This window comes from Hippichthys cyanospilos, chromosome 19 (genome assembly GCF_059441005.1).
Source record: "Hippichthys cyanospilos isolate Australia breed blue-spotted pipefish chromosome 19, RoL_Hcya_1.0, whole genome shotgun sequence".
Lineage (NCBI taxonomy): Eukaryota > Metazoa > Chordata > Actinopteri > Syngnathiformes > Syngnathidae > Hippichthys > Hippichthys cyanospilos.
The window spans coordinates 1,452,563-1,468,088 of record NC_142387.1 but is presented as its reverse complement, the minus strand read 5'-3'; the positions used below and the strand labels follow the sequence as shown (position 1 = coordinate 1,468,088).

At 40.0% G+C, this 15,526-nt stretch overlaps 1 protein-coding gene across 3 annotated transcripts; it reads right to left on the bottom strand.

Moving 5' to 3' along the window:
* Positions 1-5,644: 5,644 nt before the first annotated feature.
* On the bottom strand, positions 5,645-11,547 carry skida1 (SKI/DACH domain containing 1). Of its 3 annotated transcripts, none has more exons than XM_088402170.1 (2): positions 7,932-11,547; positions 5,645-5,835 (listed from the first exon to the last, which is right to left on the bottom strand). In XM_088402170.1, exon 1 carries the CDS (start codon positions 11,545-11,547, stop codon positions 9,388-9,390), a length of 2,160 nt encoding a protein of 719 aa, XP_088258296.1. In that variant the 3' UTR covers positions 5,645-5,835; positions 7,932-9,387. The 3 variants fall into 3 exon arrangements, with proteins under 3 accessions (XP_088258296.1, XP_088258297.1, XP_088258298.1); XM_088402171.1 differs by having other exon boundaries at positions 7,961-11,547; XM_088402172.1 differs by lacking the exon at positions 5,645-5,835 and having other exon boundaries at positions 7,238-10,141; positions 10,205-11,547.
* Positions 11,548-15,526: the final 3,979 nt, after the last annotated feature.

Below are 15,526 nucleotides of genomic sequence, written 5' to 3'. Positions count from 1 at the left end.
GCTATTAACGTAGGTTTGGATTGCCCGAACTCGCCTTACGACCACAACCGAGGAACGGATTAATGTCGTTACCAGTATGGGACGTTGTGACACGGGGTTCCACTGTGTATATACATACGGAAACAAAATTAAACGGAAATTATCACTTATAAGTGCACGTTTAGTGATTCAATTGTAGGCTGGATAAATAGATGCAATAATTAGCACCCATCTGTCTTTTTAAAGATGGCCTAGTGCAACTACAAGAACCCCTTAGCGTTCATAGCGCTCATTTTGTGTTGACTGGTTGCAATTAAAAATAAAATGACGTTAGTTTAAAAAAAAAAAAGCGAAACAAGCACTCACATTAATCAGTAAACTTCCCCGTTCCACCTTAAAAACATCTCTTCCTGTTACCCAGACCTCCCCTTTAAGAGACAGTTTCTTTTACCAGCCGCCAGAGGTCGCAGTGAGACTGCATCATTATCTTGTCAGGACTTGTGCGAACCCACCGGCGTCTGCGATCAAACTCGTTGGTATTTTATCTTTCATTAGGAACAATCGCATAATTTCGCAAATTCAAATTGTTTTATAATTTGAATCCCTCACAACATGGACAGGCTTTTTTTTTCATTTATCTTCAAACCTCTGTTTTTTTAAAAATGCTCAGAATTTTTTGTGTATCGAGTAAAGAAACCAAAAGAACACAGTAGTGCGGATCGTGCTGCATTATGATTCGTATAAATATATTTGTCAAAATATCATGAAATATTGCTAGTGATTCCGCAGTTGGACGAATGTGTGACGAATCACACCTATAAAAATTATTTTACACGCAGACACCTAACTTAACTGTATTTTAGACGCGTTTGTGCTTAAAAGCTCCGTATGCTTCCTTTAAATGTTTTAAATGCGTGAACTAGATGAATGAGGGTGTCAACGAAGTATTACATTCCGGCATAGTCCAACGAGGTGGAGAAACATAACACAATACCACTAGCTATTAGCTATAAATGTTCTTGATGTCACCGTTTTGTTCTTTAACTGTTTGCAGTGAATGGAGTGTTTCTACGTTCTGAGATTTTAAACCGCAATCTTGGTCTGATGTTTATAGGGTAATCCGTTTTTTTTCACAGCCAAATTCAACTTAACTTTTTTTTTTAATACACCTCTTATATATTTTAATTGGATTTTCATTCATTGGGATTAACTGGGGTTAATCATTTCCCTCTAAAACAGCATTTGGACTCATTGAATTGGCAACGAGAATATAGTCAATAATAAAATAATTTTAAAAAATCTGCTCTCTTCTAACAAACAACATATATAAAAGTCAATTTTCTTTACGTATGAACAAATTCATTTTTTATCACCTCACCTGCATGGGAGAAATACGTGGTAGAACCTGGACTACTCTCCATTACTGATACATAAACACAATATGAAGAGAAACCAAAGAACTCGTTTCATTGAAAAGCCGCAAATTTGTATCATCATGTAAAATAGATCACATTCCCATTCCCGTTCCCCTGATCCTGAAACTGATCTTGAACAGATGGATCTTCAATGCAACAGATCCAGAACGGACAAATTGGCATGTATTTGAGTCGTTTCACCTATAAACACAAATGTTTCTTTGTCTTTAATTTATAGGTGTGACATTTTAGAGACTCCACACCAAAATTTTAAACTGAACCAGTCTTTTGGATTAAAGGCGTAATGAATTCAACAAATAAGTTTTTTTTTTTGCCTTGACTCGGGGTTTGCGGATTACAATGACCAGAACAATTGAAAATCTATAAAGACTGTACAAATGTAGCATGAGTGAGATCCCTCATAGAGATTTAACCAAAGCATAATTTAAATTGGAATAAGTGGTGTTTAATACTTGAAATCCTCTAAATTACATGAAGAAGTTAAATGAGAATGACGGATTAAAATATATTCGTGAAAACGAAGGAAACTGTAGCAAAATGCAATGTTTTTATCACAATACAAATATTGAAAATTATTTTTTGCCATTGTTGGTGTACTGTACAGTATGATTGTTGACTTGTCTGTCCGTTTAACAAACATTCAACCATTTACATCAGGACAGAATCTTCCCTATTACAAACACCTGATTTTTTTAAATGCGCCAGAGGCTCAGGGTTTTTTTTTTTTGTTTTTTTGTTTTTTTTTTTAGCTGGACACACACACAACTGCATGCGTGTGTGTGTTTTGTGTGTGTGTGTGTGTGTGTGTGTGTGTGTGTGTGTGTGTGTGTGTGTGTGTGTGTAGGATACAAATTTGTTTGATCATATTTTGTGATACATTTGGGCTTTCAAATGACTGTATAAAAACTAAAAGCTAAAACAACAAAGATGTCAGAAGATTATTTAACAAAAACGAAAGAAGAGAATATGCCGATGATTAATTTTGAAATCTCTTTTTAAAAACTTCAAATGTAAATTTTAGTTCATTCTTATTGATAAATCTTGAGCCTCCTGTGACATGATTCAAATGCCCTTTCCCCTGGGGGTGGGGATTGTGTGCTCTCAGATTACACAGCAAACAGGCCAAAATCACTTTATTAATGAAGACCCATAGCTACAAACGCATGCAGTCGAGATTTTTTTTTTAATAAATAACAAAATGAGTTTAAAAGTTTATGCGGTAATTGTTTAAAACATGTCCCAGAAGAGCCTTGAAAAATGTCAAAGACACTTTCACTTCCTCCCATAGAGCGCTTAAATCCTTGACTACCTCTTGTTTTTCCCTTTGGCCCACATTCTGTATACTCGAGTGGGTGAAAGAAAGACGTAGGCCGCAGGAACCTTATCGGGTACAAGACCCCGCCCCTCCCCTCCCCTCTAAGAATGTGTTCTTTAAATATAATTTTTAAAAAAGAAAATCTGCAAACATTGACACATGTTGTCCCCCATCTTTTACAAGACATGCAAGCTGCCGTTTGACATGTGGCCCTCACGATGCACGACTCTAGCTCTAGTGATTATTGAGTGATCTAAAGTTGACTTAACTTCAACATGCTCCAACAAAATTACCATTCCCACAAAACAGATATTGTGAAACGAGATGCATTAAAGCTAGACAAACGACAAAGCTTTTTTTTCTCTCAGTTTTTATTTTAGCGGTTAGAAATGTATTAATTATGCAGGGCTATCTGCAGAACTGGACCTTAATCATCTTTAAGGTTTTTTTTCAGTTCTAGGCCTATTTTATTATGGGTATAGAGTAGGTTGAATCAAAGCAACAAACTTCAATTAAAAAAATTAAGCAGCGCAATTCAATAAACTATTTAAGTGACATGCATTTTCAACAAAGAATAGTTTACCAAACTATATATTGCCCAAGCACCGAAAGATTTGTCAAAAAATAAAAAATAAAAAATGTTTGTAGTAAACAACATGCAATGTTTGTGCCAACTAACTATAATGTTGCCACAAATGCCAATAATAATTCATTTTAAGTTATTCTAACTGAAATTACTGCACCCCCCAAAATGCATGTTATGTTTAAAATAATACAACTTAAGTCGTATGCCAAGAATGTGCCTGATTATAACAAACTAATAAAAGAGTGACCCATATTTTCACCCCCAAATCTGAATTCGTAGTAATACACAATTATACTGTATGTATCCATAAGTTATGTTGTAATGAGATGTTGCTGCAAGCTCAGTTGGGGTCTTCTTCTTTTTTTTTTTCTTTTTTTTTTTGGCCACACCCTCAGCCAGTTCCTAACTCCCTGTTATGAGGAGGGTGAAAGGTCATCGCCGCTTGTGGCCGTTTTCAAATCCCTCTATAGAGCTTATGCTCTTAAGTGACCTGTCATCTCACAAAAGGAGATATTGGTTTGCAGGCCAAACAAATCTCATCTGAGAAACGCCAGCATTTTTTAATTCGATCAAATTTTGGGCTCTAAAATGTGTGTATTGGAAGTTAAATACATTCAATACATTTTTATTTTGAAACTGTTGCATCATGATCACAATTTCATCTCCTTTTTATATTTACTTTTCTTACTTTTTCATGAACGGTGTTGTGCACATATAAAACTATTAATAATAATATTACAAAATCCATTAAAATCGCAGCTGTTTCTGCACTTGCTATTTTTTAAATGAATAAAAGCTACTTTTACTCACTGTCTTTAATATTCCAAATGTAGGTCATTTTAATCCTTTGTATTATATTTCACAATGGAAATAAAAATGTTTACGAATATATTTATGAAAGAAATAATATTTCAGAATTGCCTTAAAGCTGTCAAATAATTTTCCATTGAACTGAATGACGCATTTAAATTCTACAAAGTGAAACACGTCAATCCACGTAAAAGTGTATTTTATGCATTTAATTGTAGTGTATAAATATATACATTATTCCCGTTAAGCTTGATGAATAATTTACGAGCTCGCTCTAGGATTTCTGGCCAGTGAACTATGGCAGAATAACATTTTAATTTCCATTTAAATACATTGCACATACAAACAAAATCACAATCAGACTGTGGAACTCCGCGTTAGTGATGTTTTTTTCAGTGTTGCATATCCCCTGTCTTTCGTTGATAATTGCCTGCGTCTGTAGTGCAAGGAAATTCCAGCAGAGCTTCTTACAGAGGAAAAGCCTTCTACGCTGCTTTTCCCCGTCCTATCCCGGGCAGACTCCCCCCTGGAAAACCACGTCTTTACCGCTTGGGTCTTTTCAGCCCTTTAACCCCAAGGCATTTGAAAGAACCTTGTGGAGCACGAGTCTATTCATGAAGAGGTGCTTGTAAGCCACTTAAATAATTATGATAAATATGTGGACATGTTGCTCCATCACTTCCCGCTATGCGTTATTTATTTTATTTATTTACATTACCAACCTCTGCACCAGACGCGATCATCAGTCCCATCTGTTCTGTGAGGGGGAAGCCCGGACAAACCCAGCCAGGCGCCGCTGCATGTTTACTTCACTGATACAAAATGAAACCGAAAAGAACTGAGAGGAAATTAATTGTGCTATATCAACCGACGTGCATGCAATGCGTGTACAGCACCTGATAATCAGACACGAGAAAAATAACAACTAATTATACATGTATAATAAAATGTACATAAATGTTTCATGATGTAACCGTAATTTCGCCTATTTAAACGAGTGCAAAGTACTAAGATCGCATCAATTGAACTTTGCAAATACACAATGCAATAAAACATGCATAGATGTTCATGTAAACGCACACCACACACACACACACACACACACACACATATATATATATATATATATATATATATATATATATATATATATATATATATATATATATATATATATATATATATATATATATATATATATATATATATATATATATATACTTTTTTCATCCTCAGTGATAAAGTTTGAACGACCTGCATGTGGAGGTTGATTTGGGCTAGGGTTGCACACCAAATTCTGCAAAACCATAGATGGATGAATCTGCATAGTCAGACCCAATAACACAAATATTATGCCTGTGTAATGCGATAAAACTGGCAAATATATTACAGTTGATGGAGACAGCATATAAAGGCACTACAGTTGTTATCGCCTCGATGCGTTTAATTGTTTTCAAGATCAATTTACTGTGTCAACATTTTTAGTAAATTATTTTAAATCAAAAGGTGAGCCGTGACCTCCGCAAGTGAATCATTCCTTTCTCAAGTCTCTTTCATTCTGAAGTTACAGTCTGCTGGTTCTCAATCCGCATTGGAATTTAGCTGCTTGGCTCTGCTTGTATTTGGCCCCCTTCATGGAGAACTCGGCGACTGGACTTGGATCACCCAGCCGAGGTTGCCCAGCGGGGATCTTTGGTTTGGAGCTTACCCTACACAATCATCAGTGGAAGAACATGTCAAACATTCCATGTAAAAGCAGTAAATCATTTTCACTCGCTTTTTGTGTCATCTCAAATTTTAAAAAAAACGTATTTGCCATGTTATTTTCCATTATGCGCATAATCACCACTCATCTGAAAATTCTGGGGACTGGAAACAACAAAATAAACGCCATGCAACGTAATAAAGCCTAGTGTTAATCTGTTTGGGGTCAATCTTGTTTCAAGTTTCTAACCCAAATGCAGGTATGAAAAACCCAATATATACTGTGTGTGTGCGTGTGCGTGTGCGTGTGCGTGTGTGTGTGTGTGTGTGTGTGTGTGTGTGTGTGTATATATATATATATATATATATATATATATATATATATATATATATATATATATATATATATATATATACTGATATGGATTTCTTATTCTTTAATGGCTTAACATTAAATATCAATTATGTTTTTGTTATTTTTGAGGACCTGTTATTTATAACACAATATAATATTTTCCATGTTGGCTGTGTATTACTCTTATTTTGTTGCAGTAATGCATGATAATGTTCTTGCTTACTTATTCTTATAATATATAACGGTTGCTAGATAAATAGACAGACAGACAGACAGACAGACAGGCAGGCAGACAGACAGACAGACAGACAGACAGACAGACAGACAGGCAGGCAGACAGACAGACAGACAGACAGATAGATAGATAGATAGATAGATAGATAGATAGATAGATAGATAGATAGATAGATAGATAGATAGATAGATAGATAGATAGATAGATAGATAGATAGATAGATAGATAGATAGATAGATAGATAGATAGATAGATAGATAGATAGATACTATTGCTAAAACTAAAACTGTATTGTTAACAAAACAACACCTATAAAGACAGTGGAGAATTACCACCAATCATACTACCACCAATCATGCAACGATCAAACAAAAGGTTTTGCAAAATTGTGGGCGATTTTGGAGCATTGTGTGGTCGTTGTTCGTTTTTGCCTCTTGTTCTTAGCAAGCATGTTCCAGCAAACCACAATGCTGCATGTAGAAAACGGCTGGTTGGAGCCTTATCACAGCTTAATTGGGGTTCAACTGTTTTTAGAGTTGCATGGCAGGACAAATGAAATGTTTTGTGGGATGTGTGCTCTCTACAGGCCATAAGATTCCGAACCTTACATTCAAATCCATTTTGTCAAAAAGTCTTATTACATTCAGTTGCGTTTAATGAATGTTGAATAATTTTAAAAAACTGCAACAAAGGAAAGTGCTTTAGAAATCCATTGTTCAAGTTTCCATTTTGAGTGCAGTTGTACCATATATCAATGTACATATGCATACAACAAGTACAGCAAACAACAAAACTGAATAAAAGAAACTCCAGAAAAATCACAAAAATAAATATTCCGTTTAACAATCAGTGCCTTCAAACTCTTTGTCAAAAATATGAGCTCAAGTATTGTATCCAAAAATGTTGATGGCCAAAGATGATAAGGAGTTTAAAGTGTATTGTCTTTCGTCAGTATAGTTTACAATGATAGCGTCAGTGTCACTGAGCTATCAGAACATGACCACCCTCGCCGTCCATGCAGCCGTGCATTGGGGACCCCGCGTGAGAAATTGTGTTCGTGTGTATCTCGATGTGTGTGTGTGTGTGTGTGTGCGTGTTTGTGTGTGTGTGGGTGTGTGTGTGTGTGTGGTGTGTGTGCGTGTGTGTGTGTTGTAGGGGCGATTTGGGCGCAAGCTATTCCTTTCTCCTGTGCTGAGCAGCCTATGCTTTTGACACGGGGATTAAAGGTTGAAAGCTTTGCTCTTGCAACACAGCAACCCACCACCACCATCACCCCCTGTCTCGCCTGTGTGCACCACCCATCCACCCCACTCTACGTTTTTCTCGCCCTTTTTTTATCCGTTGGCCTGCTCATGTAGTATCTCGAGGACCTAAGTCCTAAGCATTTTTTTAAATAGCCACTTTAAAGATTTGAATAGTCATTTTGGCATGGAGTTCACATGCACTGCCGGCTTTAATCACACGGCTTAACGTTTCCCCTTTGTTGATTTCAACCAGTTATAAATGATCACCTCTTAAATATCATCTGAATGAGAGCCACCTTTTGCTGAGTTTAGCTGACGTCGTGGGGGCTTACTTGGGTGCTCACCATTTATCCCTCGCCCACCTTTTCAGGAAAAAAAAAGATCATTAGCAGGGCCTTGTACTGAATTATAACATCGTTCACATTTCCTCAAAACACGCACAACGCAGGTGCAACGAAGTCGCACGCGTATCCTTTTGCACAGAGGTGTGCAAGCTGACGCCTTAAGGCTGAAAATTGAGCTACATACAAACACTTTGCAGTCACGACATTCATTGATGCTCAATAGGTTGTATTTAAGATGTTTGATAAATAAATATACGTTTAAAATAGGATGCTGTTGGTATCCCTCGAGGAAAAATAGCAGAATTCTAATTCAACCCAGAACCAGATGAATGAAAAGTGGCTTCCCACGAGAAAAACTCACTATCAGATAGTTAATGAAAAGGTACAATACTTTCAAGCAGTAACGTGGATGCCACCCAAATCAATAAGGCTATTATTAAAAAAGGGAAAAATGGCCGATTCTTATTCAATTTCTGATCTGCAAGCACGCGGCTGACAGAGGACCTCTCACAGTCACAAAGTGCATTTTGCATTCTTGTGCTTTGCTTTGTTTCTGAGTAGCCTTCGGGTGACCTCTTTACACTGAGACCCCACCTCATATATTCCAATCTTCTTTCTTATGTGAACGTCGTAACGACAGAGAACTCTAGGGAAATCCATTAAAATATAAATAGAGTCAATCACGTGATTAATTCCAGGCCTTTTTTTTTCTAATGATATTACGGGTTTCACCCCAAAACTATTTTTGATTGTCTCTACGTAAGGCTTGCATTTCATATACCGGAGCCTCGTGGGCATAATTAACAGAAATGAAAACAAGGTCATGCTCTCAAAATGGCATTAAAAGTCCGTCTACAAATACGTTCTATATGAATTTTCTAAAAGGCCCAACAGTGCACAGACAATAAAACACACACTTTAATAACTTATGTTGAATGCTTAGAAGATATTGGGGCGTCGTGATCAGCACGTCATTCACAACGGAAAACACAACTGGATTGTAGACAACGAGTGGCACATATTGGAAAAACCCTGATATATACTTCTAATAGTTATATCCTTGTTTAAAGAAATTCTGTTATTCTTTTTCTAGCTCTTTGAAACGAAGCCACGAACAGAAACGCCTTGGCACAATAATAGAATCCAACAGGTCGACAAAAATAGTCAGAGAAAAAATATTTTAAAAATGTTAAGTCATGAGAACTTAGGTTTATCAACCTTTTCTGTAGTTCTTTCTTTTAAATATTAGACTAAAAAGGGCCTCGCTATTGGCGTTTTCTGGAACGTCACCTTGGTTAAAATTGCAACAAATTGGCGTTGAAGAGAAAAGGCTAACGATGAGGTTTTGAGATGGAGTCCGTTTTTTTGTTTTAATATGCCTATTTCGTGGTCCTGTGAGCGTGTGGGGGAGGGAGAATGTGTCCGCCTGGCTGCCAACTCCACAAGGGGTGAGAAGGAGGGGGAGGCTCGCGGCCCCTCAGAGAGTTGAGAGAGTAAGCGGGGCATAGATCCCCGTCGCTACCAACCACCAGCGACGGTGAAAATGGGAAATTCGCCATCAGGCTGAAAGGCATTTTGATGCTCCACGTCGAAGTGTTCGCACTGCTACGTTTACGTCGACTCGGTAAATTCTCTACGCAGCCTTCTTCGCAGGGGTGAGAGGAGTAGGAGGAGGAGGAAGAGGGGGAGGAGGAGGCAGCCCTGGTGACCCTGGCTTGTTTTGATTGCGCCCTGGACAGCTTGGAGCTCCCCCCTAACTCTGGCGCCCTGCATTTTTTACTCCTCGTCCGCCCCTCCTCGAGTCGGTCCTGGATACTCTTATATCCGTGTGAACTAAAAGGCGACGCGGGGGCCAAATCCGGGTTATTCTCGGCGGATTTTACATCCACTGGTGCGTTTGTGTTGCTGGAATATTCTGCGTTGATCGGTGGCACTTTGAATTTAACCACACCTGCCGGGCTATGCAGGCACTCATATTCATCGCCACAGTCTTCCACTTTTAATTTTACTTTGTTGGGAGCGAGGGTTAACGACCTGGAGACCTCACAGCCGCTCTCGCAACGAGGAGACACTGTCACGGAAAGCTCCTCCGACTCGGTCTTTATTTTCTTGAGCAGAGAGGGCAGTCTTTTAGTGACTCTTGCGTCTTTGTCCCGGCCACAGTGTTCGTTGACGGGACACGTCAAAGTCCTGCATGAGAGAGCCTTGTTCTTATGTAGCTGAAAGCGGGCCACTGATTCAGTATTTAGGCCCATTTTGTTCCTTCCGTTCTCGGTGAAAATAACCGAGAGGAACCCCGATCCAGAGTCATTCCGAAATTCACATTTATCGTGTCCTTGGTCTGCTTTTGTGGCCTGGCTCTTCGGTGAGTTGTCATGCGACTGCTGGTGGTTGTAGTGAAAAGTGGGCTGCAGAACCAGTGGCGCGTTTATAGGGTTAATAGTTTTGGCAAGGGTCCCCACCCGAGCCCGCCTAAACCGAATACTCTGAACGGAAACCCGGCTGGAAACGGAGCTGGAGTCTGAATGGGAGGCACTTTCTTCCTCCTCATCCGAGCTGACCTCTGTACTCTCAGACTGGGTGTCATCTTCCCCCGAGCTGCTACTTGTGGAGAAGCCGGAACCGAAATCCGAATCGGGGTCGGCCCGATCTGAGTAGGTGCTTGACTCGGTATCGCTGCTCTCTTGGAAGCTCGGTTCGAGTTGGTGAGGGTGAAAATAGAAATCCGGTCTCAGCTGGAAGGCACCAAAAGCGCAGTGCGTTACGGAGGATTTGGGTTGAACGAGCAGCACCGGCGGGACGTGTTGGTTATGTCGGCTCCTCCAGGGCTGCCGCTCGCCGTCCCTGCCACCGCCCACTTCGCGCCTCCTCTTCCTTTTGTGATGAAGGTCGCCAGTTGAGCGAGACAGCCTGGATTGAGCAGCCACGGCCGACCGGAGCGCTGCCGCGGGAGCGCTTCGGAAAAACGAGTGCTCCTGGTTGAAAGTCACTCGGTTCCCGAGCAACTTGGCTGTTTCATAGTTTTTAAAGTGTCTGTGACTTGGCTTTGTGACCGGACGATAATTTCGTCCGTGGGTTTTGTGGTAAAAGTGAGGTAGTTTAAAATCGCAGTGCTCTCTTTTTCCGCGGCGCGTTTTGTCTTGTACGCCGTGAAAACTGAACCAAACTTTTTTTTGCCAAAGCTCGGCTTTCGCATTGGGACACGAGGTGACTTTGCTTTTGTTGTTGCCGGACTTCAACACTCGCTCGGTCTTGCAGGAGAAATAGAGCGCCTCGACGTCCTCCCGCGATATCAGCGTGCACTTGGCTGCGTGGAAAGCTATGGAGTTTATTGCTTTGAGCTTGCGCAGCTCGTCCAGGTCACAGTGGTGTTTCTTCACGTTCAAGTGGTCCATGCGCTTGTGCACGGTGGTGCGTGGAATGTTCTTGAGAAGCTCGGTGAAGACCTGAGACAAAGCAAACATCTGCTTGCCTTGGATAAGCAGGTATCCCAGTCTTACTCCTTGCATTTCCTCAAAGCCATACTCCAGGTCTCCCATGTTTTGTGGAACGGGTCCAAATGCTTTAATCCCGGCTATCGATTAATCAGGGCATCCTGCTCATAACCTCCACGTCAACCTTTGACATGCCGGCTGTCAGGTGGAATGAGCCGACAGCGCCCGCTCGGGGCATACGCAGTCTGGCATGGTGGAGGAATGAAAGAGATGTATCCACCGAGCCGGGGGCTGCTTTCTGCTACCTGCCTCCGCCGGCTCCACTCCCCTCTGGTCGGCAGCAGAGCGAGGGGAAGGTGTGCACAACTGCTTCAGCCAGAGGAATAAAACAGCGAGGGGGTGGGGTGGGGGTGTCGAGAACTGTGTGTAAGGGGAGTGAGAAAGGGAGAGAGAGCGAGAGCAAAAAGCGGCTAAAATGCAGCTGCTATTGTGGCAGCACAAATAAAATGACAGCAAAGGGGAGGTGCGCCAGCCGGGAGACACCTTCATCCATTAATGCCCACAGAATCGACGCCCATTGGACAGGTGATGCAATAAAAATGATTATTCCAACTCCACCCACCGGATCCCACATTCAGTTTACAATCGCTCACAGCCTATAGTATAAATAATTCATAATTATTGCATGGATATAAAAAAAAACATAAAAACGCGTTTTATATGTTGCTTTTAATTCCCCTAAAAAATACACTAATTGAAAATTCATAGCGATATAGCAGAGTTGCTTTTCACAATTAAGCTACTATACCCTCCTCATGTTGGCCATTCACGATGATGATTATGAATGACGGTGATTTTCCCTAACTTTTCTATGCTTCCAGCATTAACCTCCATTTGCGAATTAAATTAAATATGCATCAGTGCATACTGGATGTTTTTGTGAACGTGTGTTCGATATGTAAAAGTATGTACATAGTAAAATACGCAGTCATATGTGCTTAATAGCTTACTCGTCCACGTTTCGTTTATTTTGCACAGTTTAAGCAGCACAATAATCTCTCATTTATTTAGCACAGGAAAAAACATATGAATATTTTTTTCACCAAAGAACGAAACACACGCATTCAGGCATGATTGTGAGCGCCCACCTTGTAGAAAGGGAAACACGCACACTTATAGGCATAGGAGATACGCACTTTGGGCTCCCACAATGCTGTGCTGCTCTCGTCTTTTTTGCGGTCCTCAGTTTGGACCGAGTTCCGCTTCATATTCTTGATTGATGTTCCTTCTTTTGTTATGCTCCAAAACACGTGAGTTCTCTGCGGCCATTGCAGTTATGAAGAGGCGTCCGTGATGAGGCCCATTCTGCAGTCAAGAGTGGACATGCGTGCTCTGTACAACGTGTAAGCATAGTTACTCAATTGTTAAAGGCAAGTCATTGTCCCTCAATTCGCTCTGAAAGCCGAATGAGAGCTTCTCGCAACAGGCGATCGGGGTACCAGATCACGGCAAATAAACAAAATAATGCACATTTGGTAAATTTGCTGTCTTTTTTGTTCTTCAAATTTGACGTTTGCCTGCCGCCAGCTATCCCTATCGTACCTTATGTGGCACTATCTAAAATCAGGAACAATCAGTAATTTCTAACTTGTTCAAAATTCGTATGTTTGACATTAAGGTATAAATTGTACAGTGATATTCACAAAACGCACGCTGCCAATGTTTCACATATTTGTGTCTCACCAACCGTCCTCTGTTTTTTTGCGTGCGTGTGCGGTGCTCTCTCTTGCATCCACGGATTGGGCATGCGATGCAACATTTCGAGGCTTGCAGATTTTTTTACGGATGCAGAGGAGGAGGGGTACTTTAGTTTCCGGGTGCCCCCAGGGAATAAGTTTTGCTCATACCAAGCACGTTGCGCCTAACCCGGCGGGTTTGACAGATGAGCGATCCGCGTCTACTCTTGACCTGCGGAAATCTGACATATCTTATCAGTTTACACAATTTATTTCATTTTTGTATAAGTGTGTATCTATTTTTTTAGGATCAAAGACACGTCTTAGATTAATTTAAATGACTGAACAAGTAAATGTATGCATGATACAGCAAAATGACTATATTCCTGTTTTGAATTTATATTAGCAGATAATTACATCGCACTTAAAGTTAATAAAATAACAAAGGTCACAGAACGTTTCTACATTGAAAGGACCGTATTAAGTAATTTTCCTTGAAAGAGGGGTCCTTTGTTATGCAGATTTATGTTCACGAAATATCACATGTCATTGCCGCCTTCTTTCTCCGGTGCCTGTCACGGCTGTTGGGAGAAGGACTGGCAGAGAATAAGAGTTCATTCCCAGGGCACGGTGCAGCCAAGTCCCCGCTGGCAGCCGGAGTAAAACGCTTGAGCAAAGTTTCACTTTGTGATAAATTGAGGTCAGAATGTGCTGTTATTATTGTCAAGAACTGTTTATTTTTTGTCACATGGGATTTAGTTTTACAATGGGGACTTTATTATAAGTTTAATAATGTGCCCGTATTTTAACTGCAATTTAATAACATTAGTCGAAGTTATTTTTTTTCCTTTTACATATAATGTAGGACCTATAGATCCATATCTGCTTGTATGCATGCAGCCACTTTGTTTTTTGCATTGACTAAAATGACGGAATGATGAAAGAGGAGGTGTGGTCACTTGTAGTGCTTGGACTTCTGATAACACAAAGTAACTGTCCCCCTGCAAAAACAATGACTTTCTCCCCCCCCCCCCCCCCAACACACACACACACACGCACGCACACACGCACAAACCCAGGAAGAATGTGATTTTACATACAATCAATGCCTGAAGTGTGTGTGTGTGTGGGGGGGGGGGGCTGTCTTCACCTTTCACCCCGTCGTGTTGGACCACCAAATAAATAAATAAATAAATAAATAAATAAATACAAAAAAATAAAAACATAGGTGCATATAGTTGGGCCCAATCGTGGTGGAACACCGACAGAAAGAAATGCATTCAGAAAACTTCGTTAATTCTCGTATATCAGTGAATAAGTTTAATTTATTTCAGCAGGATCTGAAGACAATCACGTCATTGTTGACACAAAAGTGTACACTTGCATGCATACTTTATAACAAGTATATTTGCATACAGGATGGTAACAAAAACTATTGATGCAGTCTTCATGGAGTCCCAAAAAGCACAAAACTATATGAGACCAAGCGCAAATGACTAAGAAGTAGTGATGGACATTGGTTCATCATTTTATTGTAGGTATTGACATAACACTGCAGTGTTCACTAGTGTCTCATTAATAAAACATTAATTTTAAAACAAGTACATGGCATCTGTTTGTGAACACAAGTGCGACAAAATACACGTTCCACTCTGGCTGTCACTTCTCGTTTGTTGAGGCTTATGAGGTCAAACTGAAAATTCCTGCTTCTTCGGCTGAATTCTCTATGCAAACACGCACACACTGCATTCATGTGCACGCTGGCGCACATTAGAACACACACATGACAAAAGATAGTTGTATGATAAATGCACACGGTTTGATTAAAAAAGTCTTGTAACTATAAAGTGTTTAAAATTAATCATCTATTATTTCACAAATGTGTAAAATAGACAATGTTGCCTCAAAAAATTCTCAATTTTTTTGAAATGATAGATTTGACAGAAAAGCTTTTTATTGTTGTTTTTTGTCTACCGCCGATATTATTTTTCCCATTCCATTTTACAGTCGTGTGGACAACAACTTTTCACTTGTAGGCCAGTTTTATAAGGCGTCTTGGTTATCATCTGCCTGTGAATATCTACAATTTCGGAAAGAGAACAACACTGGAGCATGTAGCCATAATCTTGGAAAGGAACATACTCTCTGCAACCAGCTTGAATTTAATCAACTTCAAGTTAGGGTAAAAAAAAAAAATTACATGCAGTATTTGTGATTTTCAGTGTTTCAGTGTTACATGGGGCCTCCCACAACCAATGCCCCCTCCAATGCCTCCCTTTGTTCTCTCCACCTAATAGGGTTTCCCCTGCCACACACAATTCACTTTTTTTCCCTCCCCCCACTTCTCT

What these genes read in the sequence shown, in the direction of transcription:
- skida1 (XM_088402170.1), bottom strand. Translation starts at nt 11,547, where the DNA reads ATGGGAGACCTGGAGTATGGCTTTGAGGAAATGCAAGGAGTAAGACTG.